Genomic DNA, 24,241 nt, shown 5'->3' with positions numbered 1-24,241 from the left:
TACGAATATGTTATACATTTTTTTTTATTTTAAAGCTTACTTAGACGGCAAGTCAAAGATAAAACTAAAAAAGCAAATAAGCTATTTAATTCCACATTTTAAAAAGGTTACATTATGTTGCATACAATTATTATGAATTATTTAAGGCACTTATCTTGTACGTGTTATATCTATAAAGATCCTGGAGTACTTGAAACTCGCATTAGCGGATTATCACAGATGACATCATTTTGTGTGTAAGAACGTGACATTCTGTCAGTCTGTACGATAAAGAAGAGTATAGTTTGAGTACATAATATAAATTAAGGGCATTTTACCTTTAGAGGAATTGTATTGTCCCCAAAAAGGAGATCTTGTTTTTGAGCAGTGCGGCGTCGAATTTTGGAAGAAATATCCGGTAAGCTACCAGTAAAATAATAAAACAAAAGTATTATTTTTAACAATATTAACCAAAGATTATATAAGTTTATATTCTTACGTGTCGATTCCAGAAGGTGATGGGGTTCTATTACTTATTTCTGTTGTGTCTTTATGTTTAGAGTCTCCAAATATATCCTCTTTTGGTACATCATATGTTCCAGAACTTATTAAAGACTTTTGAGAACTGTGACTCAATGTATTTATATTGCTTTTGAGATTTAAAGAAACAAAGACATCAGATATATGCATATTACTGTTTTGCGACAGAAAATGTTGTAATATCTGATGCTGTATGCTGTTCTCTTGTTGAGCTTCTTGTAGGAGAGATTCAGTTTCCTGCAAATGGGTCTCCGCTATGGCCAAATTACATGTCAGTATAATTGCACTGTCGGAAAGCTTTTGAAGAATATATTTAGCTTCTTCAACGGTTCTAATATTGTCCAAAAAATTCTGTATCTTATATATGCCACTCTGAGAAGTGTCTTTACTGTCTTCAAATTCCATTATGGCTTGCTGTACATGTTCTATGGTTTCTTGTAGATACCTAATGTTGGTCTTTAAGCTGTCTTGTTCATTGAAGTCTTCAGATGTCTTATCCACGTTTTGGTCATTTTGCATTATTTTCAGCTCACGACAAAGATCTTCCCGTTCCAATATTAAGCGTTGCAATTCTTTTTCCAATTGTGTGATTAGTTGCCTTGTTCTTGAGGCGTGTAAAATGAAGCCATACAACTTTTCCCATTGCTGATGGGTGGATCGAGTGGATTTTCCGACTTTCGATACTAAATTGAAAGCCCCTCTTTGGCTTAATCGGCCTCTTTGACTTTTACGCAGGGCAATTACCTCTTCTGTTTTTCGCTTTAACATTTGATCTTTGGCATTAATTTTTTCTTTTAAAGATAATAATGCATTTTTTTGTCGACGCTGATCATCTTGTAATTTCGAAATTGTTTTTGATTTTTTACTATCCTCTTCTTTATGTCGACTAGATTGTTCTGAAATTGATTTCATCAATTTAACCTGCAAATATGAAAACGCTACTTAGTTTCGATAAACATCAGAAGAATAAAACTGTCTTACTTTAGTGAACTTCAATTGTTCCAGTTCAATTCGTAAGGTATTTATTCTTGCTCCTTGTGATTTAAGTTCTCTGTGCTGTCGAATGTGTTCTGTCTGGGCGTGTTGTAATCGTTTGAGTTCACTTTGCATATTTGTGATCTTGCGTTCATAATCTGTTTTCATTTTTTTTAAACTATCTTTTGATTGTGATGATACTGATGTGGATGAAACTGAAACATAGCCAGTTTTATTAAATGTGTATTTTTTATATTTAAACGCATTACCACCTACCCATATTTGTCAAGAACTCATCTCGTTCTTTTTGGGTGTTCAAAATTTTACAATTTAGCACAGTAAGTTTTTCTTCATAGTGCCGACGCATAAGTTCCATTCTTTCCTGTGACAGCTCGAGTTGCTCAATTAATTTACTTTTAATTTCAATGTCTGAGTTAATGTCATTCAAGTCTGCCACTGCTCCTTCTTCTATAATGCAAATGTTAAGTACAAAGATATTTCATACGAATATACGAAAATTACCTTCCGAATCGCTACTGGAAGTATCAGATTCTTCCAATCTGTCATTTTGGTTTTGTATCCCTGGCAAGGAACGCGACATCAATAACTCTTTGTCCCTTTCCAAGCCTTTTTTTGCCAAGTTTATAATATTTCCTTGATCTGCTGGATATGATTGGATATGATTGAAGTAAAAATACAATTATCTAAACTCGGAATTTAGTTATGCTTACCGTTATAAACATTTTTAAGTGGTGGCTGCCATTTTCCAATATAAATTTTCAGTTGATTTTGCATTTCTTTAGATTCTATTAATTTAGCTTTTAGTTTTTCGATTTCTTTAATGTAATATTCAACAACATTATTTTTATCTAAATCTAAATTTGGATCATATGACCATTTATTTAGATCTTTTTCTAGTTTCAGATGCGCATTTCGATCAGTTAATGTGTTAATTGTCTCTTGCATCGAATTAAGGCGTTGCTTCAATCGTTTGTTTTCTGATAAGAGCAGAATATTTTCATTAAACGTGTCCGAGCGTGTGGCATTTCCTTCGCAGTCTACTACTATTTTACCCTAAAAAGAATAGAAAAATTCGTTTTCAATCAAATTAGGCTGGATAATAAAACGTTATGGGAAAAATCCATCAGAGTGTTTGAGACAAATTGGTTCAGAATTTGCTTAAAAAGTACCTGTTTATATTCTAGTAATTCCAATTGTAAAGCTGAAACATCTCTTCTCAACTGTGAAATAGTTCGAGAACTTTGATCTTTGTTGATTTGCACTTTGTTCCTAATATTTCTCGCTCGGTTTGCATACTTTAATGTATTTAATGTTTCCATAAAGTCTCGGTCGCTTGGCGATACGCATGCAATCATTAAAGTCCGACTGTTACCACCTAAAGAATCCTGTAGTAGTCGTGTTAGCTTGGAGTCGCGATAAGGCACATGTAACGCTCTTTTGGATTTATCACCAAGCGCTGAAATACAATTTCCTAAAGATAAAAGTCCACAATTGATAGAGATGCCTTCACGTGCACGTTCTCCCGTAGCCAAAGTCCGTTTAAGGCGTTCAGAACCAGCCAAATCGACAAAATGAAACTTCGAAGTCAATGTTTCTAGGTCGTTATCCAACGCATCGTTTGTAGGCGTAAGTAAACGCTGCCTGCGCACAAATATTGTAAACAATGCATGCGATCGTGAAGACTGGTCGTTCATTTTCGTTGATGCAGTAGTTCGAGCTAAAGCACCTTGCTGAAGAAATCTGTAACGAACATTTAAAGACAAGTTTAATATTTAAACGAGAAGGAACGTTCTGAGTCTTGCTCCCACGAGTCACCACTTTTACACCTGGATATAAGTTGAGCTGGTACTTACTTTAATGCATCTTGAGGATGGCTAATTGGCTTTATAGATGCGCCAGTTATTTCGATTTGTCCATTGGCTGCTTCATGAATTTTAAAACTCGTGTTTTTATTAAATGGGTCTAAGAGATCGAAGATATCCTCATTATACAACTCAATGTATTGAACAGCAAGGCTGAACTGTGGATTTCCATTGGCAGGCGACATTTCACTGGCAGTAGTTGCAAAATCTTCGATACCAGCAAATATGTGTTGAATCGCTCTAGGTACAATACCAAGTTTAACGTCATCAGATTCGCGCTCAAATCCAGTTCCCATTGTGTATGTTTTCCCTGATCCCGTTTGGCCGTATGCAAGTACTGTAGCATTATATCCTTGTAGCGTACTCTCAACCAATGCCCTCACGGTTTCATCATATATTTGATCCTGAGGAAAAGGATTGAATTTGTAAATTGTTTGACTAAAGTTTGTTTAACTATAACCGAACTACCTGTTTTGAAGAACAATCATATACAAAGTCAAAAGTGAAAGCTTTGTCGGATCCAAGAAGAATTTGAGGCTCTCCAATAGTGACTGATGTACATATACGGCACATATCCATGAGCTCTCTTGAATTTTGAGGTCGAATTCTGAAATACCAAAATGCAATTACAAATTGTCCACAAAAACTATTTTAGTGTTACTTTCACAGAGTTAATGTTACATGTTTAAGCTCACCTTACAGCCACCCGTACAGAACTATCCTTCTTAATGGGGTCTTCTTCGGAAATCATTGCTAGAATTAACCATAAAATGTTTGTTTATCAATTAGGTGCATTAAAAAATTAATTAAAATAAATAGAACCAGACCCGCTATACTACACCGAACATTTTTGTATGGACTTAAAGCGTTTGAATCTGGGACCGTGCCGTTCCAAAAAATACGTTCTGAAGAGCGTAATATTTAAAATCAGACTCGTATCGAATGCGAGGGAACGAAGCAAATGTAAATGCTCTATGTACTTGTTGCATATAAACCAAGAATGAAATGCTCGCAAAACAAGACAGCTGTTTGATCGACGAACATTTACTAAGTAACACGCATCACAATATCCGTCTCTTCCATCATAACGGTGCTGCGCATGCGGTTTCTTGTTTTTCTGCATTGCACTTTTAAGTTATTAACTTAATTTATATTAATATAAGTGTATAACAACTTTTCAAACTTCAAATGCTGAGTGATTTCAAGAAAGACTGTGTATATGTACATGTGTATGTATATATGTACATATACCTGAGTGCGGAATATGTTATGATTACTGTAAAATGTACTACAGATGCGAACAAATAAATTCAAATTTATAAAGCTCCTTTACATACCAGCGTTAGACTAATTTTTTAATTTTAAAGCATTAATAATAAATGAATGCAATAGGGGTTTTGGACTGATTTCGACACCATTCATAAATATTTGTATGTGGGTGGTACGTACATATACATATATGTACATATGTATGTTCGAAAGGTTGGTGAAGATCGATTTACCATTGGATAGTTCACAACTATGATATTGATCGATACTTTTACATTTCGTATATTGTAGTACTCAGACACTAACCATGCAGTATATAGATGTGCCAGTTCATATATTATTTTAGAAATATTATATTTTATATTTTACTTATATCTACTATTTACTTTATAGAAAAGCAGCCGATGGTATTTTTTAGTATTCCATGCTAGTTTGCTATCATCTCGAAAAAAAAAAATTATTTTTATATTCTGCCAGGGTACCTAGCAAACAAACCGTAAGCATTGTTAAATTATATTCCAATAAAGGTAAATCTATTAACCGGCTAGGTGAATTTATCGACGGCAATATCACACTATACGTAATTTCAGGCCTACATCCATTAAAATTCACTTACGTGTAACCGTACGGAATGGAGTTCACTCAACCTCTAGAAAACTAAATTGCACACTTTGCTAGCATCTGTTTTTATTAATCTAGGTACTTCGCTTTATTGACTTGCCTTAACTATCGATAAGTAACTAATGCCAGTGTAAGCAGCCATAACACGAATGTGTGAATTCAATGTTGTTGACATCGTTTTTGTTTTAATCATAATAACACAACCTTCTTATTCCACACATTATAATTCTGTACAAAATGGACACAGTAGAACCCGATGCACATTTATTGGCTTTAAAAGGTAATAATTACAATAAGTGCATTAAATAAAATTATTGGGATGTATCTTTAATAAACCTTTTTGATTTAATATGTATTACAGTTATGCGGTTAATGCGACCGACTTTAGTTGAACTTGGGCCAGTTGTAAGTTGTGAACATAAAGACTTGGTTCAACGCTTTTCTTCTAAACATTATGGTGATGTATTTTCTGGAAGCATTTCTGAAACACTGTCGGCAGGTCAAGTGTTGTTGTTACCACAGTCATTTGGAAACATATATCTTGGTGAAACATTCTCTAGTTATATTTGTGTTCACAACTGTTCTTCCCAATCTGTTGAATGTATTAACGTTAAAACGGACCTGCAGTCAAACACTACGCGTATAAATTTATCCTTGCATGAAAATAGCAAGTCTCCAATAACTTTGGAACCTGGGGGCACTATTGATGATGTTATACGATATGAAGTAAAAGAGATTGGAACACATATGTACGTAAATACTTACTGAGTACAATGTTTTAAAATTAATGTCAAATTCACTATTTCAGACTTGTTTGCGAGGTCAATTATATGAGTCCAGCAGGATACGCTCAATCCTTAAGAAAGTTTTTCAAGTTTCAAGTCTTAAAACCACTTGACGTAAAAACGAAATTTTATAATGCCGAAATTGAAGAAATATATTTAGAGGCTCAAATACAAAATGTTACCACCAGTCCGTTCTGTCTCGAGAAAGTGGAATTGGATAGCTCGGAAGATTATATAGTAACACCATTAAATACATTGCCTAATGGAGAGTCTGTTTTTAATACTAAGAACATGTTACAACCTAACAACAGTTGTCAGTTTCTTTATTGCATTAAAGTAAGTAATAAGTAAGAATCTAACAAATGAAACAATATATTAATATTTCCCACAGCCAAAACCACATATAGCTACAGACACACATGTTCTTCGACAGTTGAGCAATGTAGGCAAACTTGACATCGTTTGGCGGTCAAATCTCGGTGAGAAAGGACGATTGCAAACCAGTCAATTGCAGCGTTTGGTAAGGTCTTCAACTAGCATTTTGATTTAAAATTTTGATATTTAAATATACAATGTTTTTTACAGCCCTACGAATGTAAGGATCTACGGTTAGAAATCCTAAATGCTACAAATACAGTAAAAATTGGAACAATATTTACCTTTAACTGTCGAGTGACAAATACATCCGAGCAGACAATGAAATTGCACGTTCGACTAGATACTAAGTTATCTCCGGAGTGTCAATATACAGGGTGTGCTGATTTCATGCTGGATAAAGTGAACGCTGGAGAAAATGCAGAGTTTCCACTATCGGTTTCCCCATCGAAGTTAGGCCTTATTAAAATTTGCAACCTATTACTGATTGACACCGAAAAAAATGAACATTACACAATAGAAAAAGTAGTAGAAGTTTTCGTAGTAGATGCAGATTACAACAAAGATCACAAAATCTTTCAAAATAGATTAATTCGTTATGAAAAGCCCACGGATCTTATAATACAGTCTCCGGTTCAATTGCAGGTGGTATAAATTGTCAGCTAAGTGTATAATATCACAAGAATGCCATTAATAGTCTCTTTCTAATTCTTTCATCATTGCTTTCATAACTTAAAGCTCTAAATCTTCTTACACTCGTGCAATAAAAATGCAAAATGTGTATTATTTTTGTTTGGTTACGCAGCCAAATATTAGCACTCATACACAAAAGGAATGGATGAAATTTAGGTCCGAATTCAAACTAAGTAGGACATGCTTCCTAGCGAGGACCTGGAAATATAGTAGATAGTATTCGCAGACGTATTCAGAGTGTGAGAAAAGGGACTAAGAAACTTTGCATAACATTAAAAACATTTTATTAATTTTAAGAGAAGGAACGTTGTGACGCGCTCCTATAGTCACGCCTTTAAATAGAGTCGCTATTTGTCATTCTTGAAACGCTGTAACTTCTTGCTTCTTTCTGACATAAGAGTAACATAGATCACTAGGGGGCAACCCCCCACAGTGAAAGGAGTTCAAAAACATATGTATATAGATGTCTTAAGCATACTGATAAATAAAGCAAAGCCTAATCCCAAAAACACACATGAAAAAAAATATTTTACTACGTATTTGCAATACCTATTTGAAAAACAACAATTTCACTTGGTTGCAGTTTTCCTGATTAGAAAGGTATGCGACAGTAGGCCTAATCAAAACCCAATCTGATATAGTGCTTCTGGTTACATACGTTGCTCTTGTTCTTGTCGTCTGGGAGATACCCGCGTGTCCACTGAGGTACCCACCTTGTACATCTGTATGCATTCTCGCACTTCGGATTACCCGACGGCACTTACTGCATAAGCTACATCGGCTACATCAGCGTATTTATCTGATTCACCTCTTAAACAATCCTGCGCACCTGCTTTTGGGAGGCCCGTATGAGGCAAACGTAGAGCCTGACTTAACGAGGCTGAAGACCGTTCAAAGTATCGTACTTCCGCGCAAAAACTAGGCATGAAAGATGTCGTCATGTTGAAGTTCTATAATAAATATTTATTAAATATTTTTGACTAACTGGGTCAAGATGATTTTTAGGTAAATGGAATTCCAATATATACAATTTTTGGTGGTTGAACTTTCGTTCAACATTTTTTTCATATATCAGAAAATGAAAAACATTAGACAAATGTTAACAATATTAAAAGAAGAATGGTTTTAATATAATAGATTTTATAAAACATTTTTTGTATACAAAATTAAATAAATGCTAACCAAAATATTATACATCGTACTGTGACATCGAACCCTCTTGGCAATAATCAGCTATTAACGCTAAACGCTTAACAGCTTAAGAAAATTATTATAATTTTCGAAAGAAATCCAAAGTATTTGTGATTAAGGAGTCATTTATTGCTGCTTTGTTAACTCGCTCAATTTAAATTAATATTTGACAGCTACGCTTCGTAACACCTTAATGTATACGGCTAAATTAAATCAGCGTTTAAGCACCTACGTGAATACCATGGTTTCGAACTCCATTTTCCTAAGACACAATAAACATGAAACCTGTGCAGAACCACAATCATGAATTCAGTTACAATTTTGACTTGTAACCTAGTTGAATGTTTCAATTCTCACCTGATGGTGATTTGATTTTAACTCTTTAATGAAATAATAGTGATAAATATACATACATATTAATGTATAATTAATTATTTACATATGTATGTATGAATTTTAATGTATTCTTTTTTTACATCTTTACCATAGATTATTGTGCAAAAACAAACATACAGGCACTATATGTACATATATGTACATTGATAAGTGAATATTCTTGCTTATAAAACAGGACATACAAACATAATTCTTAATTAAATAAATATATACATTTTTGGTATATTCTAGTGACATTGTACATACATATTTACATATGTATAATTCAAAAGGTCTTGATCAAAAGACTTGAGCAACAAACTTACATACGACCAGAAAAAATGTGCAAGTGAAGGTTTGTGCATATACATATATGTATGTATTGTGATACCATACATAAGTATCTTTAAAGACGTGGCTATATCACAACAAAAAATAATATCTGTGTGCATTTTAAACACATATGTATGTATATGTACATATTTTTTTGATTTTTTATAACGCGATACTGGAATAGAGCTACAACACAATCGAAAATTTTATTTAACTCCCCTAAAATGTCCATTATAAACTAGCCGTACATATATGTATTTGTGTGTGTGTGTGTGTGTACATAAAGTGAATCCAATGAGATCAGGCACGACTATTAGGATTGAGCAAGAACAGTTTTCAATTGCATATGAAAGTACATATGTTTATATGACAATTTGTCAATCAAATAAAGCAATCAAACACCTCACATTCAGTACTCAGATCAACAAATTATTCGGCCTTTGACCAGAACATCAACAGATGCAAATACATATGTACATCCATACATATGTGTGTATTTACATAGTTTTCCTTACTTAAAACAAAAGGTTAAAATTCTAAGGAAAGTTCGAATATCAGAATGAATGGAAACAACATTTGCATGCATTTACATACATACATAAATCTGTGTGTACATACATATCTGCTGAAAAAACGTTCAGTACATTTCCATGACATTACTGAAAATAAATAAAATATTCTCATTGTCCAGCTGATCTTTGTTTAATATTCTTTCATGTCACCCATGTAACTTACTGCTTACAGTATAGCCCAAACACCTACTACTGTACAATGTATGTACATATGTACATACATAAGTTGATTTTGGTTTCGCAAAATATTTTGTTGACGCGCAGTGGGGTCTCGGACGAAAACAGGTGGCAAAGTCTAATTACATATGTACATTTGTATATACATATACACATATGCTTGTATGTATCTATTTATATACTTATTGAGTACAGGGTATGAAAATAGAGACGCCATGGAGCGTGTCTCACTACGTTCGTTTGAATTGTTTAGTGTTTAGTTTTATTATTTATGAATTTTTAACAAATTAAATTTTGATGTACATACTTATGTATTTATGTATGTATGATCCCACTAGATTGATCATTATTTTTTCATTGTGTAGACAAGTCTTCTTTTTAATTTTTAGTTCAATAATATTTAATGCAACTTTTTTAATCTTTTTTCAATATAATACTTACTTAAGTATCTTCATAATGGTATATCCTGAGGAACCCTTTTGGGTTTTACCCACGGTAACTGGATTTTACGAAGATAGAGATTATAGAGGTACGCTTGAATTTTAAAGTTTGTAAGAAAATGTCTGTTTTTATAAAAGAATGTCATGTGTTTTAGTAAATGTAGTGGAAGCACTTCAAGAATTTTGGCAAATGAAACAGTCGCGAGGAGCGGACCTTAAAAACGGCGCACTTGTAATATACGAATCGATCCCGTCCAATAGCCAGCCTTATGTATGTTTCGTAACACTGCCAGGGGGTAGTTGCTTTGGTAGCTTTCAGGTACACATAGAATTTTTGATATAAGAACCAAACTGTATACTATCGTTTGCCATTTTAGAACTGTCCAACAAAGGCGGAAGCAAGACGTAGCTCTGCTAAAATTGCTTTAATGAACTCTGTATTTAATGAGCATCCGTCGCGTCGAATTAGCGACGAGTTTATTTTGAAGGCAGTACAGGATGCACGTGCTTCTTTTAAATCAACACAACAAGGCAATGATGGAACAGAGTCTGGCATTGAAGCGTTCAGGTAAGATAAATAAATATAATACATACATATATACTTCTAATTGTATCATTAAAATACTTCTTCAAGGGTAATTAAAGGTATGAAACTAACTTATATCCTGTTTTATTTTAGGTTTATGCTGGAAGCAAATAAGGGAAGAACCATGTTGGAATTCCAAGAACTGATGACTGTATTCCAACTGCTGCATTGGAATGGATCTTTAAAGGCCATGCGAGAACGTCATTGTTCAAGGCAAGAAGTAGTGGCGCACTATTCGAACCGCAGTTTAGATGACGAAATGCGTGCACAGATGTCGTTAGATTGGATAGCTCGTGAACATGAGAGCCCTGGCGTTATCAGAAGGGAGTTGCTTTTGGCGGAACGGGAGCTAGAGACTTCTCGCATGGCTGGTCGAGAATTACGCTTTCCAAAAGAAAAGAAGGACATATTAATGATAGCTCATAATCAGCTGGGTGGAAGTAATTTGAACTCGGCGTCTATTGATCATTTATAATAATAATAAAACAACTTTATCATTGCAAAGTCAAAGTGAACCCACATTTGGATACAAAAATGAAAATCTCTCATTGGGGGCAAAATCATAATACGGTGTGTTTCCAATTTCACTTTTTCTAGATTATCCAAAGTTTTTATTTAATATTGCGCAGCAGTTGAGTTTATTGAAACTACTTGTAATAAAAAACTGTTCGTTCTAGTGGGTAATCACTTAATTATTTGTTTGACAAATTTTTGGCTTTGTGGCTTGGTACTTTAATTGTGATTTACGCCGGAAACTAAGTTAAAGTGTAAATTGGTAGTCTAAAAGTTTTGAGTCTTCTGAAAATAATAAAAGTTTGTTTGGATCAAATCGCAGCAGGATAAATGAAGTGAAAATGGAAGCACGGGTATATATATACATATATAATTGGCATACCATATGATCTCCAATATAAAGGAAAAGTCGATTTAAGATTGAAACACATATTATACAACCCATGAACCTTTTTGAAATAAATTACTCTTCTGTTTATTGAATAATTATTAAACATACATATTTCAAATAAGCATTTACATAATTATTCAATCCAAATCCAATCCAATTCAATGTGTTTTAAATTGCATGAAAAACTAACCAACTGACCTACCATGTTTGCTACTTACCATGGAAAAAACATCAACTGTATGCTACGACTGGGGTTCAAACTATCAGAGAAAGCAGTGGCCCACTTTTCAAACCTAGTAGCTAGAGCACCCGCATGTGATATCACACTGTTACAACATTTTGAGACGCCTTTTAATGCTCCACAAAGGCAGAAAATACGAGCAACCAAAAAAAAAACTCAATATCCTCTCAATAACTTGATAAAGTTGGTAGCTCCGCAACTGCAACCTCTCTGCAAATAACTTATATCTCCAGCACGGAGTTATTGAGTTCACATTGAGGCCATGTTCATTTTCATTATTTGCATAAATAAAGGTTGACATAAAACTCATTAAAATGGTATGGTTTAAGTTATTCATTTATTTACCATGTATGTAAATGTGGTGCTTAATTTAATCTAGCTCTATTCTATTTTCTAAAAACATACTACCGGTGTGCATTTTAGACTCTTTAATTTTTAAATGTGAGCTCAGTAAATCATCCATTGTAATATGTAACTTTGTCTTGTCTATAGCTGATATACCAGCGCTTGATGTAGTTTTATCCCCAATTAGTTGTCTCATTCTTAAAACTGATGCGTTCCGGCACATTTCTCGAAGGTCTGATCCGGAGAACCCATTTGTAAGCTTTGACAAACGATTTAGGTCAACATCCCGACTTAAGTCCTCAGACTCTAATATCAATTTTAGTATTTCTATTCTCTGGATTTCAGATGGAAGACCAATGTGAAATTGTGCTGGCATTCGGCGAACAATTGCCTTGTCTAAATCCTGTGGCCTGTTTGTTGCGCCCATTACAATCACGGTCGAATTGGAATTTGTGCTTAGGCCATCCCATAACATCATAAACTGAGTTTTCATCATTGCGGTGGCCTCGTGGTCATTTGAATTACGCGCCCGNCTCGATTTTTGCTGCCAGTGAAAAAACTGCCGATGTAAGTTTTTGCGATTCCCCGTACCATTTATCAGTTAAAATGGCAACATCCAGATTGATAAATCGCATACCAGCCTCTTTTGCCGTAGCTTTCGCAATTAACGTTTTTCCGCAACCAGGCGGTCCATGGAGAAGAATACCTTTTGGGGCCTGCCACAGTTTGGAGTTTTTGAATAAATCTTTATGTTGAACTGGTAAAACCACAGATTCACGAAGCTCTTGAACAATCAAATTCAATCCTGCAATATCGCTCCATTTGACTGTAATGTCAGCTGGAACAACAAGGTGTGACGCAATCATCAATTCGTAGTCATTAAAGTCGTGGGAATTGATTTTTAATCCATCATTTTCACTCAACCTATAAATTCCAGACGTCATTACAAAATATTACGTACATACTTAAAAATGCAAGTATTTAGTTACCTTTTCAATTGTTCTTCTGCGAGGCCTTTGGCTTTTTTCTTGTTTTTGCTGGTAGGGTCCAATTGGCTCATCATCCATTTAACAGAATAATATGTAACCATTGAAGCAACAGATATACGTAATAACACTTGTAAAATCTGTCCCTTTGTTAAATCTACTCCTCCAAAACTGAAATTATCCATCTTAAGCTTATTTTAAAATACTTAATATCGTGTAGTTCAATGTGTGCAGTATTGTACGAGGAATAACTATATGAGTGGCCAGGGGGCAATATATAACAATATAATACTTAAATGGGAATAGTGGAATAGTCCATCATCATGGGTACTCCAGTAACCGATTTGGACTTACTGTAGGCTTTCCTTAAGAGATTTTTACACTGGGGCTACGTCAAGAGTCCTTGCAAAGACAGTATTAGTACAAAAATAGACTAATAATAGTAAGATGAATATCGCCATAAGATGTTCTGCCTCTTTTCTGCTCTGGAACCAGCCGGTCTCTTATATACATTCAGCGGAATTCGACTAATGTGTGCACACATACATATAGATCTGTTTGCATGTTTACGATTTGTTATGGCGCTGTCAAAATATAACCCAGTGAAACATTGTAGAAGCGGTTGAGAACAGGAAGCGTTTTCTACAAAAATTATTTAACCCGAGCACCTATTTTCCAGAAGGGAAACATTTGTACTTCTTTATGCATTTTAACGAAAGAAAGAAATTCTGTTGATCTGCTGCTCCCCTTCGCAATGCTCCGTCAGTGGGTCGGTTAGCCCACTCCCTCTTATATACGTATACGTATATACGGCTAAAAAAATCGAAAAGAACTTCAACTTTTGTTGCATGAATGAAATTTCGTCCAATTGTTTTCAGCTAATTCATTGTTGTGGATATTTAAACACATACACCATCTTTGCAATAAATAATGTTTGATAATGCTATCGTACATTCATCGCAGACCATGATTTCCCATCCGATCCGTTTGAATAATTGAAAATCTGTTTTGGGTAAAAACTACATCAAAAAAGAAGGGGAACGTTCTTTAACTTAAAACTATCCACTGTGACAACAGCTATAATGACCACTCTCTTTGTCAAAATGTTTCAACCTTTAAAACTTCTTTCATTTCCAGACAAACATTGGAAAAACATTGAAACTGTTATTCTCCACATTCAGATTCATTTATTTTTTAAAATATATGATTCAACTTTTTAAAATACAAAAATTATATGAATATAATTTTATGTCGCATCTCTTAAGAAATATTTCCGTATTCGAAACATTAAAAATCAATTTACACAAATACTATTATTTTTTCACTCTTTGTCTTTGCAAATCCGGGACGTCATTTCGTGCAATGGCTCCAATTCCTTGCTTGATATCATATCGAATTCTCTAACGAAATAATAGAAATGTTTATAACAAGCGTTGACGTGCGCCTCCTGTAAATAAAAAATAAGTGTTTAAGCATGTTAGTTATTGAGCTAACATCGCATGGAAGTCATTTCGCTGCACTAAGCATTTGAAATGAGTTGTATATTAGGGGGTTATTTTAGAGAATACTTTAACACCAGAGGAAAGAGATTACTAGACCGACAATTTGTTTCTTGGCTTTTGATTTTGTTTCGGGGAAACAAGTCTGGTCATTTCGAAAGAAAACGAACGATAACAACGGGGTCGAGCAAAACGTGAATCCTCATTTAATTCATTTTCTGAGGACTGATTTGATTATTCTATACCTGATATTTATTTATTATCATATGAGTATACGTACATATGTATATATATCTATGACTTCCAGTTATTACAGGGTCAAGGAAATCGAGGGGTTATAAACAATTTAATTTACTTACAGCGCCGATGCTCACGAGTCTATCAAAATGGTGAATGTAGACGTGTACAAAAACACGGAATAATCGCGTTAAAATTTTGCGACAAAGTGCAACAAATGTTTTTGGAAATGGAACATCTGCAAAGGTATAAGTGAGTATTTTGTTCAAGATAAATGGATAAATATACAAAACTATGTACTTATTGGAGCACAAAACCAGCGGGAACGTTGTAAGACGCGGCAAGGCCCGGTACTTGATTTGGATACATACCAGTGGATACGGGAAATAAGGCTTCATTGTTAATTTGGCTCTCAATCCAGTCCATTAAGTGTTCAATATACTTTTTAGCCGGAAGAGCAATTGGTTTTTTATAGCTGCAATCGTTAGTAAAGAAAAAAAATTAACCAGCAAACTAATATCACTTTTTAAATACAATTTAAATAATTTGGTGTCAAACCAAACCAAGTTTTTTGATGGATTGGGGCTTATATCTTATTTTCTGCTTCGAGCTTTACTTTGCACGATGGCTATAATTTTCAATAAAACACGTGCCATAGAAAAATGCATTACCCTAGGTTAAGGCGGTATCTGGGGAGAGAACCCGTCTCCCTATCTCTTAAGCAAACTTAATGCCTTTGTCCAAACCAACCTAAAACCTAAATCCTAAAACTTTTATAAGGTTTCCTTTTGATTGATAGCAACTTTAGCTATGTTGACCATAGACATAATAACATACAGCACAGTACATTTTGTGGCGGAGTTATTTTTTTAGTTCAAGACGACAATTAATTATACAAAGCGTAACGCAGATTATAATTTTGTGATATTAGTTGGGAAGGGAACGTAAAAACTTACATATCTCCATCTGCCCACAAATACTCATAGCGTGATCCTCCAGACATAGTTGGACAAGTTGATTCGTCACAAAACTCGGAAACAGTTCCATAAATAAGGTTGATTCGATTGAAGAAGTCAACAACTTTGTAATAAAAATAAAATCATTTGAATTTTAAACTTATTCGATTGTGAATTGTGGCCACTTACCATGCACAGCCAGCCAGTCGTTCATGTTCTCCCCTGCAGGTAACCGCACTACCTGACGTAAATTTATTCCAGATTGAAGACTAGCCTGGGCTTGCTTATAGAGAGAATATCTTATTGTTCCTGCCGCAAATCTTTTTTTTGGCCTAAAAGTCTGCAAAATATATATATTTTGTAATGAACATGAAATTGTCGAGGGTGATTCTGTATAAGAGTTTGATTGGTTAACTATCGTACTTTGCCCTTTTGAAAGAACTCAACAAATCCATTTAAAGCCATATTATAATTTAATTCGTAATATACTGTGGCATTTCATTTAAACGTGTAGTAATACATAAATATTTACGTTTTTATTAGTGAAGCGTAACATTGAAAAAACAATCGAGTGTACTATCGAGTTATTAATTAAACTTATGTAAATATATATAAGGTACTCGTTAAAGAAATTCTAACTTTTTTATTGAGAGCAATTGCAATATAATAGCTCGGTGCAAAGTGCGTCCATGTTTACATACAAAGTTAGCCATGATAAACATTAATTTAAAAAGTAACGGATTATAAGATAAATCCGTTCCAGCTGGACATAAATGAAATAAACCTGAAATAAGCACTTCCACCTGATAATGAGACATAACCAGATCTATTCAACGATCTGAAAGATTATATGTTCATTCAAGATAATGTACGGAGCAAGATACTGCCATTTTGGTTGTTTATGTTGTTGTTTATTATAAATATTATTATCTTTGCGTTTCTGGGGCTCTCGAATATACTACATCTATATGCATACATATATAATGTATCTAAAGATACATCTATCTATAATATTGAGTACCGGGTATAATAAACCTGATAGATTTGGAATTAATTTAAGAAAAATGTCCAGGTATGCTATATCTATCACAAATTGCAACAATTGGCGAATTGACTCTTAAATCTCAAAATATCCAGATCCGTTTTTCCATATGGTAAGGGACTACGATTTGAAAACCGTACATTTTTTTCATAGAAATGTATTCCTGATCACACCTAACATGTTAGCTCCAGCTCGTTATGTTTAGAAATTACTATGCAGCAGCATTTTCACACGTGGTGCTATGACATCAGACTTTGCTAACTTAGTAGCTGCGAAAATAGAGTCTGCAGTCAGATGATGTCTTGTTTAGCTTCCTAGTGATCCCGCAGCGCTGCTGTAGAAAAAATCGATAATGCTATACTTTTCAAAAACAATTTTGCTGCCTTAGTGGCTGTATATGTTAAAATACATAATTTTGTCTCCCATCTGTTTTACATCTGGTCAGTTAACAAAATCTAATCTCAAAACACCAAAAGCCAAGCTGACGCATGCATATATATATATATATCTGATTCTCTGATCTCTCAGCTAGTAAATTCTTAAAGTATGACCATAATTCATATTTTTCCACTTACAGAAAACCATAGAAGTAAGCCTATCCCACACGACAGCTTAAGTAGGTATACCATTTTTCTATGATATTATATGTTCATATGTACGTTTTTCCCACTGTGATCACCCTGTAGATCTCACGCTTGATAAATTTATATTAAAAAAGCATGAGCTATTGTTTAAGTTTTACCATAATTTAAATAACTACGTGGCTTAGTAAATTTGATGTGATAACCACTTAAATTAAAGTTATGACAACAGACTCTGTTTTAAAGTTCTACATATGTACATAAAATTATCAACCTTAATACCTTAAACAGTGTATGTACATATGTATGTATGTATAGATATATACATATATTTAGCAGTTGATAGCTGTGTGAAATATCTGTGGATTTTGTGAATCTGTTTTTGTTTATGCATACAAATGTATGTACAAAGTGAACATGAAATAAATGCAAATATTTATCTAGATATGTAAATGGTTAGGTGTATCATATTAAATGTTATAGACGGATTGCCAACTGTTAAGTGATGAAAAAATATTATTTTCAAAGCAAGTTCCAATGGTTTCGGCCAAAATGTTAAAAATTACAAAAAAGTGAATTTTCCGGCTTAAATTTCTGGTTAAGACAAGTTTCTTTATGCATTTAAATCGTTACAATCCATCCAAAACCATACACGGCTTCATAAAAGCAATCTTCATTACTTAAATAGAAGGTAGTATATTGAACATCTTAGAAATGTACATACGTATGTATATACATATTTATTTATATTCATTTTTATTCTCGATTGGTATTGTTATGGTATACTTTTTGCACACCGAATTTTCGACACGTTTAGTTTATCATTGATAACTTTCCGACTCACTTACAAATGTATATGCATATGTACGTACATGTTAACAAAATGTCAAACAGTCTACGCATCTATGTATAGTGCAAAATTAGCAAGTGCTTCATTAAAGGAGGTTCACAAAAAGACCAAAAATGTAAAATCACAAATTTTAAATGATTGTGATAGTTCTAGTGTTTTGGTGTTTACATGTTTTCAATGTTTTTTGATTCATTGTTTAGTTATTCAAAAAAGTATAGTTTGATAACGGCAACAAACCTGCTAAAAAAAATAGTCAAATGTAACGCAAACAGGAAAGCATCGTACCCATAACGTTAACATACACCCAGCAACAAACAAAAAATGTTCTTTTCGCACTGCTATTCGGTTTTCATTCATCTAAATTGTATTTTTGGTTACTAAAATAAATTCTTACAAAAGCCCATTCGTATTATTTGTATATCATATCAAAGACTATTAAATACCACACTGATTTATGAGTGACCAAAAAGCAGTTTACAAAAAGCAATACATATTCAGATGGTACGCGCGGGGTTTTAATTTTGTTGTCTTTATCTCTGACCGCGGCATGCTGCCTTCTCGGCTTTGCCTCTTCGCCTGTTCTGAGACGAACTCACTGATACTAGAAATTGAGGAGCAGACAAAACCTTATAGGTAAAAAATCTGCGGTAAGAGGCGAAGGATAGCTTAAAAGATAATTTAATGACCCTGCGTAGTCTGCGTGCCCGTACCACGAATCATCGAAAGAAAACTGAAATGGAATTTGTTCCTGATGCAATACCATATATGTAGTTGTATATTCTTTGATCATAGTAATAAACTTAGAAACAAGTAATTTGTTACATCACACCTTTGTAACTTATTTTTGCCATGTTATTTTAATAATGAGATGTAAAACGCAGCAACGTTTTGTAAATTATATATCGAACTATTCAACGTCCGGCAAAGGTGATGGGTTTGAAGGCAACCCCACAAAGATTGATCAGCATCAACAGCCGATTCGTTATAGCCAAGTGTGTCTGTCCGCCCAAAGCAACCAAAATTTCCACCGTCTTTTGTGAAATCACACTGTCTAAAAATGTATGGTTCAGTTTGGATCATTATTATTTCATTCTTCCTCTCTCTCACACACATTTCTGCGTGCAGTGTGGCTTCTGCACAGGGAGTGGTGTTTTGTAGGGTTCCCGAGAGGTTAGGTTGTAGGTCCTGAGGAAAAGGGACAACATTTAGTGAGCTAATATTTATAAAGTTTCTTTTAGTGTAATCTCATAGTAACATTTATACCACTGTTTTTTTGAAGACCTCCTTTTTTTAAGCGATTTTAACTCTATATTTTGTTCGGATAATTTTAATGATTCTTGATCATTTATGTACTATATAATCACAATATATTTGAAAAATTAGCAATCTTTTGTTGATATTTGAATGCTTATATTGCCACTACTATTATTATGACCGCAGGCATATTTAATATAAATATAGCAAATAAATATATTTTGCCCAACACTATTTATATTGTATGTTTTTGTATGTTTTCTTTTTAGGAATTTTTTGTATTAATAATGAGAAAAACGTCTCTTTATAAAGTTCTTAATGGATATATTGCTCAACGAGAATAAAACCTATAATTTTCCCAATGGATATAATGCTGGAACTAAAAAAATTAAATAAATAGAATACACATCAACGAGAACAAAATGGCAAACACAATATCGTTAATGTCGAATGTGATACGCAATGTAGTGAGCAAAGAACGTATTCGGTACAAAGAAGGTCCATACGACTTGGATCTTACATGTAAGAACATCAGCTCTACTATTATTATTGTAAAAAATATATTACTACTTAAAAATATATTCCGTATACCTCTTAACTTAAAAATGTACAGCCATAGAAATATTAACAAAAAAAGATATTGAGAAAAAACGTTGACCATTTTTTTTTAATTGCTCATTTAACAGATATTTACGACAATATAATTGCCATGGGGTATCCAGCGCCAGGTAAACTGGAGAGCATATATAGAAATTCTTTAACAGAGGTTCGCGAATTGTTAGAAAAACACCATGGAGATCATTACAAAGTATATAATCTGTGTCTTGAATCCAATTATAGGTATAACGCCGATAAATTTCATGGGGTAAGCTAAACTTTGAAAATTCGTATCAATTAATAAATAACTTGTACTTGTATGTTTCAGAGAGTTGCAATTTTTCCGTTTGAAGATCATAATCCTCCAACGATTGAATTAATACAACAATTTTGTAAAGATGTGGATTCTTGGCTTAAGGAAGATGTATCAAATGTCGTTGCCGTTCATTGTAAAGCTGGAAAAGGGAGAACTGGTACGAAAGATATTTCTAAATATGCGTTCAATGAAATCGAAACTAACAAGTTTATTTTTTAATTATTTTTTTAAGGTACCATGATATGTGCATATTTACTGTACAGTGGTTTACAAAAATCCGCTGATGAGGCATTGGCCTGGTATGACGTAAAACGTACAAAGGATCGTAAAGGTGTCACAATCCCATCTCAGCGACGATATGTTCAGTATTTTTCAAACCTAGTTTGTTCTAGTGTTCCATATTCAAAAAAAATCCTTAAAGTATGTATATGTTTAAAATGTTCAATTTTTAATTATTCCTAGACTAATTTTTAAATTCATATTCTCCAGATCTGTGAAATACGATTTTCGGAGTCCAGTTTGCTGCAAAACCTAGGGACGGTACAATGTACAGTAGTTGTACCACAGGACTCTACAACAGAAAATGTAAAAGCACAAGTGTGTAACATAAAAGAAACCTGAACCTTATTAGATAGTCTGTTATTAAATGGTTTCCTCATATCAGAGATGCTGAAAAATATATTGAGGGTTTTAATAATATAAAGTCAAAGCATGTCCTTGTAATTAACGCCCATTTTTTTCCATACGGGCCACCTACATAATATATTTATCATAAAACTATTTTGTCCTATTTTTATAGACACCGAAAACGTGGACTATTGATTTCCAAGAATCTTGTGTATTGAAAATAAGTAATCCATCTCTATCGGTAGCCGGTGATATAAAATTTGAATTTGCACGAAAGTCTTCACAGAAACCATTTTGCCATTTTTGGCTAAATACATTCTTCGTTCAAAATTCTTCAGGTAAATATATATTCACACTCGATTCTTTAATTCAAATTACATTCATAAAAGCTGAGTACAGGCTTTGAATAAAAAGATAAAAACTAGTTATTAAAAGAACATCCAATTCTTTTATGAACTGTACTCTATTTTTAATCTATATTTTCCAGTTTGCGAGTCCGACGGAACACTGTTGAAATGTACATACACTTTAAACAAATCAGAAATCGATTATGTTCATAAAGACCGTAAACATAAATTGTTTTCAGAAGACTTCAAGGTAAGCTTCAATATTTATTGTAATTCTCCTTTTATAAAAGGTCTTTAGGCATTTTAAATATAATTCATTAAGTTAGGTTAAGGCGGTAGCTGGGTAGAGAACCTTCCCCAGCTCACTTTGACCTACTATAGGTGCGCTTTGATGAAGCATGGGCCCCTTCTAATTGCCAAGACCGTGGCAAGCAAGTATTGTGAATTAAGGGCAATCCCTTTCCGTGAGGTAAGCAGTCCCAAGAAGCTGGAGCCTACGGTTTCCCAGAGCCGGGCAGTTCCCGGAAAAGTGGGGGACGATTACTCTTCAATGAGACGGCAGAGAGCACTCCAGGGTATCATGTTATTCTAAATCGTTCCTCCTCGTTTTAATTTTTAAGATTTTTGATTTGTGGTCGCACTTCTTGTAGTGATACAGGATAGAATAAGCTCATGTACATATGTTGCAACGGCTGTATGGAATCTAATCAAATTTGTTGTATCTATCCATATAAAACAAATTCTCCTTTACAAACAACTCTACAAAGTTTAGAATATTAAAATAAGAGTGTTTCCTTTTACAGATTTCCATATTATTTGAGGGAGAAGCGTGTTTTAATGATGATAAAAAATCGAAAAAACAACCAGCAGCCGCATTGGAAACCCAGGATATATCGGTAAGTCTGAACATATTTTAGCCCAAACGAAATATATGTAATATAAAATCTAATATTCATAGACTAAAATTCAATACGACACAACAACCAATTTAAAAAATGTCTCGACTGCGTCAAAACGCAAACAACCCAATTACAAACCTCTTGTATCAAACTTGAATAATGATTCCACAGGAAAGGATTTAAAAAATATACATACTTTCAAACCACCGTCCATTACAAAAAGTAACTTAACCACTTGGCAGAATGGTGAAATTAATATCACCTCCGATACTCGAAGTATAAATGATAATAAACACATCAATTATGATTCATACATCACATATAAACAATCATCTCCAAAAGATGGAGAGGAAGATTGGGAATCTGGTGAGTTTTCTGCCAAACTTAAAACAAAACCACTATTTACGCCTTCTTCAATGACCAGTAATCTCATATTTATAGCCTTGAAGAGTTTACTATGATTTTTAACAGTTGTAACAGAAAGTATATGGCCATATCTCTCCATCTTGTTTGACCCCTAGTTCTCAGAGACTATTAGAGATAGAAACACCAAAAATGTATGCTAAGACTCGTGTGATTTCACACTGAACAAATTTTATTTCAAAATTTAGGCACGCCAAAATCTGTGGCATCCAAAATTTCAAAGATACGAGACAAACAACAAGCAGTTCCGTGCGGCTTATGCTTGCTCATTCTTTTTTCTCGCACACTGCCTCGTGTAGTCAGCGTCTCTAGCGGACGAGAACGATCTTAAATTATGTGTTAATGTGTAATGTAAGATCTAGCAAACAAAATTTTTAATATATCGATATAATCCAAAATCAATGGATAGGGCACGAATTCACTGGTCCGTATTCTTGCGTTAAAAACGCTGATCATGTGTGTTCACCAGGACGATCACAAGAAATCACAACCCATCTCCATCATCTGCACCAAAAAATAAAAACATAAAAATATAAAAAAACGAGCCTAGTACCCAGAACCAAAAAAACGATTTGTTCGAGAAAAACGGTTGTTGATGGTAGTCTGTTAGCGGCTCAAAAATGATATATTTGTCACATAATTTGTCAAAATTAGAGTCGCGGCAATAGCAGCGACTCGCAACGATCCCTCTAGTTTATGTATAAAAACTTATATTTGGCTGCGTAACAAGAACAAAATACAGAGAAAGATTTATAAAAATATATTTTATAGATCATATAAAAGATACGATTTAGCGTAATAAGTATATGTACATGTATACATACATAACGGGTATACATCCATTACTAAGCGCTGATCAGTGTTATTAGCTTAAAATTTACTTTTTACAAAAATGTTATGTGTATTTTTGAATATATTGCTAATAATATATTTTTAATTCTATATTTATTTCAGGTGAATCAACACGCCTGTAATCAATACTTACGGACTTATAATTCTTGGTGATGTAGAAAAGTAAATCAAACTGCTAAGCAATTGGCTAATCTTATCGAATTTGTAAATATACTGTACTATGATATTTATTTAAGTAGTTATAAAACTAATGTTTAATAATAAACTCATGTAAATTTTGTAATGTAGACAACAGTAAAGCCATACATGTATGTACGATTAAATAGGGCTCATTCTGGATAAAGTTTGTAAATGGGTAAGTATGTACGGCATGGGCCGCATTGGGAATGCGTCGCCCAAGCTGAGAAAGAATAAAGCGTAAAATAGGCGGATGTGAAGTCTAAACGATTTGTGGTTGTTGTGCAAGTGCGGAGTTAAAATGTTCTTAATCA

The 24,241-nt window shown here is 33.7% G+C and overlaps 6 protein-coding genes across 16 annotated transcripts; 3 read left to right on the top strand and 3 right to left on the bottom strand.

Moving 5' to 3' along the window:
- Window positions 1-67: 67 nt before the first annotated feature.
- LOC117584504 (kinesin-like protein KIF21A) lies at window positions 68-4,816 on the bottom strand. 3 transcript variants are annotated; one of them, XM_034273439.1, is made up of 12 exons: window positions 4,715-4,816; window positions 4,073-4,130; window positions 3,846-3,984; window positions 3,369-3,781; window positions 2,685-3,255; window positions 2,226-2,568; window positions 2,017-2,157; window positions 1,771-1,959; window positions 1,501-1,709; window positions 479-1,440; window positions 318-402; window positions 68-260 (listed from the first exon to the last, which is right to left on the bottom strand). In XM_034273439.1, the coding sequence occupies exons 2-12, from the start codon at window positions 4,126-4,128 to the stop codon at window positions 171-173; spliced, it is 3,198 nt and encodes a 1,065-aa protein (XP_034129330.1). In that variant the 5' UTR covers window positions 4,129-4,130; window positions 4,715-4,816; the 3' UTR covers window positions 68-170. The 3 variants fall into 3 exon arrangements, with proteins under 3 accessions (XP_034129330.1, XP_034129328.1, XP_034129327.1); XM_034273437.1 differs by having other exon boundaries at window positions 1,771-1,962; window positions 2,017-2,154; XM_034273436.1 differs by having other exon boundaries at window positions 1,771-1,962; window positions 4,715-4,815.
- Window positions 2,187-16,512, bottom strand: LOC117584512 (MOB kinase activator-like 3). Of its 5 annotated transcripts, XM_034273448.1 has the most exons (7): window positions 16,386-16,512; window positions 16,152-16,302; window positions 15,963-16,086; window positions 15,378-15,481; window positions 15,129-15,244; window positions 14,582-14,717; window positions 2,187-2,198 (listed from the first exon to the last, which is right to left on the bottom strand). In XM_034273448.1, exons 1-6 carry the CDS (start codon window positions 16,425-16,427, stop codon window positions 14,592-14,594), a joined length of 663 nt encoding a protein of 220 aa, XP_034129339.1. In that variant the 5' UTR covers window positions 16,428-16,512; the 3' UTR covers window positions 2,187-2,198; window positions 14,582-14,591. The 5 variants fall into 5 exon arrangements, with proteins under 5 accessions (XP_034129339.1, XP_034129338.1, XP_034129340.1 ...); XM_034273447.1 differs by lacking the exon at window positions 2,187-2,198 and having other exon boundaries at window positions 14,514-14,717; XM_034273449.1 differs by lacking the exons at window positions 2,187-2,198; window positions 15,129-15,244 and having other exon boundaries at window positions 14,598-14,717.
- Window positions 5,386-7,604, top strand: LOC117584506 (probable trafficking protein particle complex subunit 13 homolog). The gene is made up of 5 exons (XM_034273441.1): window positions 5,386-5,547; window positions 5,629-6,016; window positions 6,076-6,388; window positions 6,444-6,572; window positions 6,638-7,604. Exons 1-5 carry the CDS (start codon window positions 5,505-5,507, stop codon window positions 7,079-7,081), a joined length of 1,317 nt encoding a protein of 438 aa, XP_034129332.1. The 5' UTR covers window positions 5,386-5,504; the 3' UTR covers window positions 7,082-7,604.
- LOC117584509 (protein limb expression 1 homolog) lies at window positions 9,799-11,298 on the top strand. The gene is made up of 5 exons (XM_034273445.1): window positions 9,799-9,804; window positions 10,215-10,297; window positions 10,364-10,527; window positions 10,586-10,776; window positions 10,888-11,298. The coding sequence occupies exons 2-5, from the start codon at window positions 10,225-10,227 to the stop codon at window positions 11,267-11,269; spliced, it is 810 nt and encodes a 269-aa protein (XP_034129336.1). The 5' UTR covers window positions 9,799-9,804; window positions 10,215-10,224; the 3' UTR covers window positions 11,270-11,298.
- LOC117584507 (ATPase family AAA domain-containing protein 1-A) lies at window positions 12,258-13,503 on the bottom strand. The gene is given in 3 exon segments (XM_034273442.1): window positions 12,258-12,817; window positions 12,819-13,208; window positions 13,274-13,503. Coding segments are annotated over 3 exon segments (1,080 nt in total). The 5' UTR covers window positions 13,456-13,503; the 3' UTR covers window positions 12,258-12,309.
- A 1,169-nt stretch (window positions 16,513-17,681) lies between the features above and the next one.
- On the top strand, window positions 17,682-24,073 carry LOC117584374 (phosphatidylinositol 3,4,5-trisphosphate 3-phosphatase and dual-specificity protein phosphatase PTEN). 5 transcript variants are annotated; one of them, XM_034273216.1, is made up of 11 exons: window positions 17,682-17,985; window positions 19,959-20,211; window positions 20,376-20,554; window positions 20,615-20,759; window positions 20,835-21,022; window positions 21,092-21,187; window positions 21,402-21,567; window positions 21,717-21,826; window positions 22,380-22,472; window positions 22,535-22,841; window positions 23,853-24,073. In XM_034273216.1, exons 2-11 carry the CDS (start codon window positions 20,112-20,114, stop codon window positions 23,870-23,872), a joined length of 1,404 nt encoding a protein of 467 aa, XP_034129107.1. In that variant the 5' UTR covers window positions 17,682-17,985; window positions 19,959-20,111; the 3' UTR covers window positions 23,873-24,073. The 5 variants fall into 5 exon arrangements, with proteins under 5 accessions (XP_034129107.1, XP_034129109.1, XP_034129106.1 ...); XM_034273215.1 differs by having other exon boundaries at window positions 17,683-17,877; window positions 21,092-21,199; XM_034273214.1 differs by having other exon boundaries at window positions 17,683-17,985; window positions 21,092-21,199.
- Window positions 24,074-24,241: the final 168 nt, after the last annotated feature.

This window comes from Drosophila guanche, unplaced genomic scaffold, assembly GCF_900245975.1.
Source record: "Drosophila guanche unplaced genomic scaffold, DGUA_6, whole genome shotgun sequence".
NCBI classification, from domain to species: Eukaryota; Metazoa; Arthropoda; class Insecta; order Diptera; family Drosophilidae; genus Drosophila; species Drosophila guanche.
This window is presented reverse-complemented; position numbering and strand designations above follow the sequence as displayed.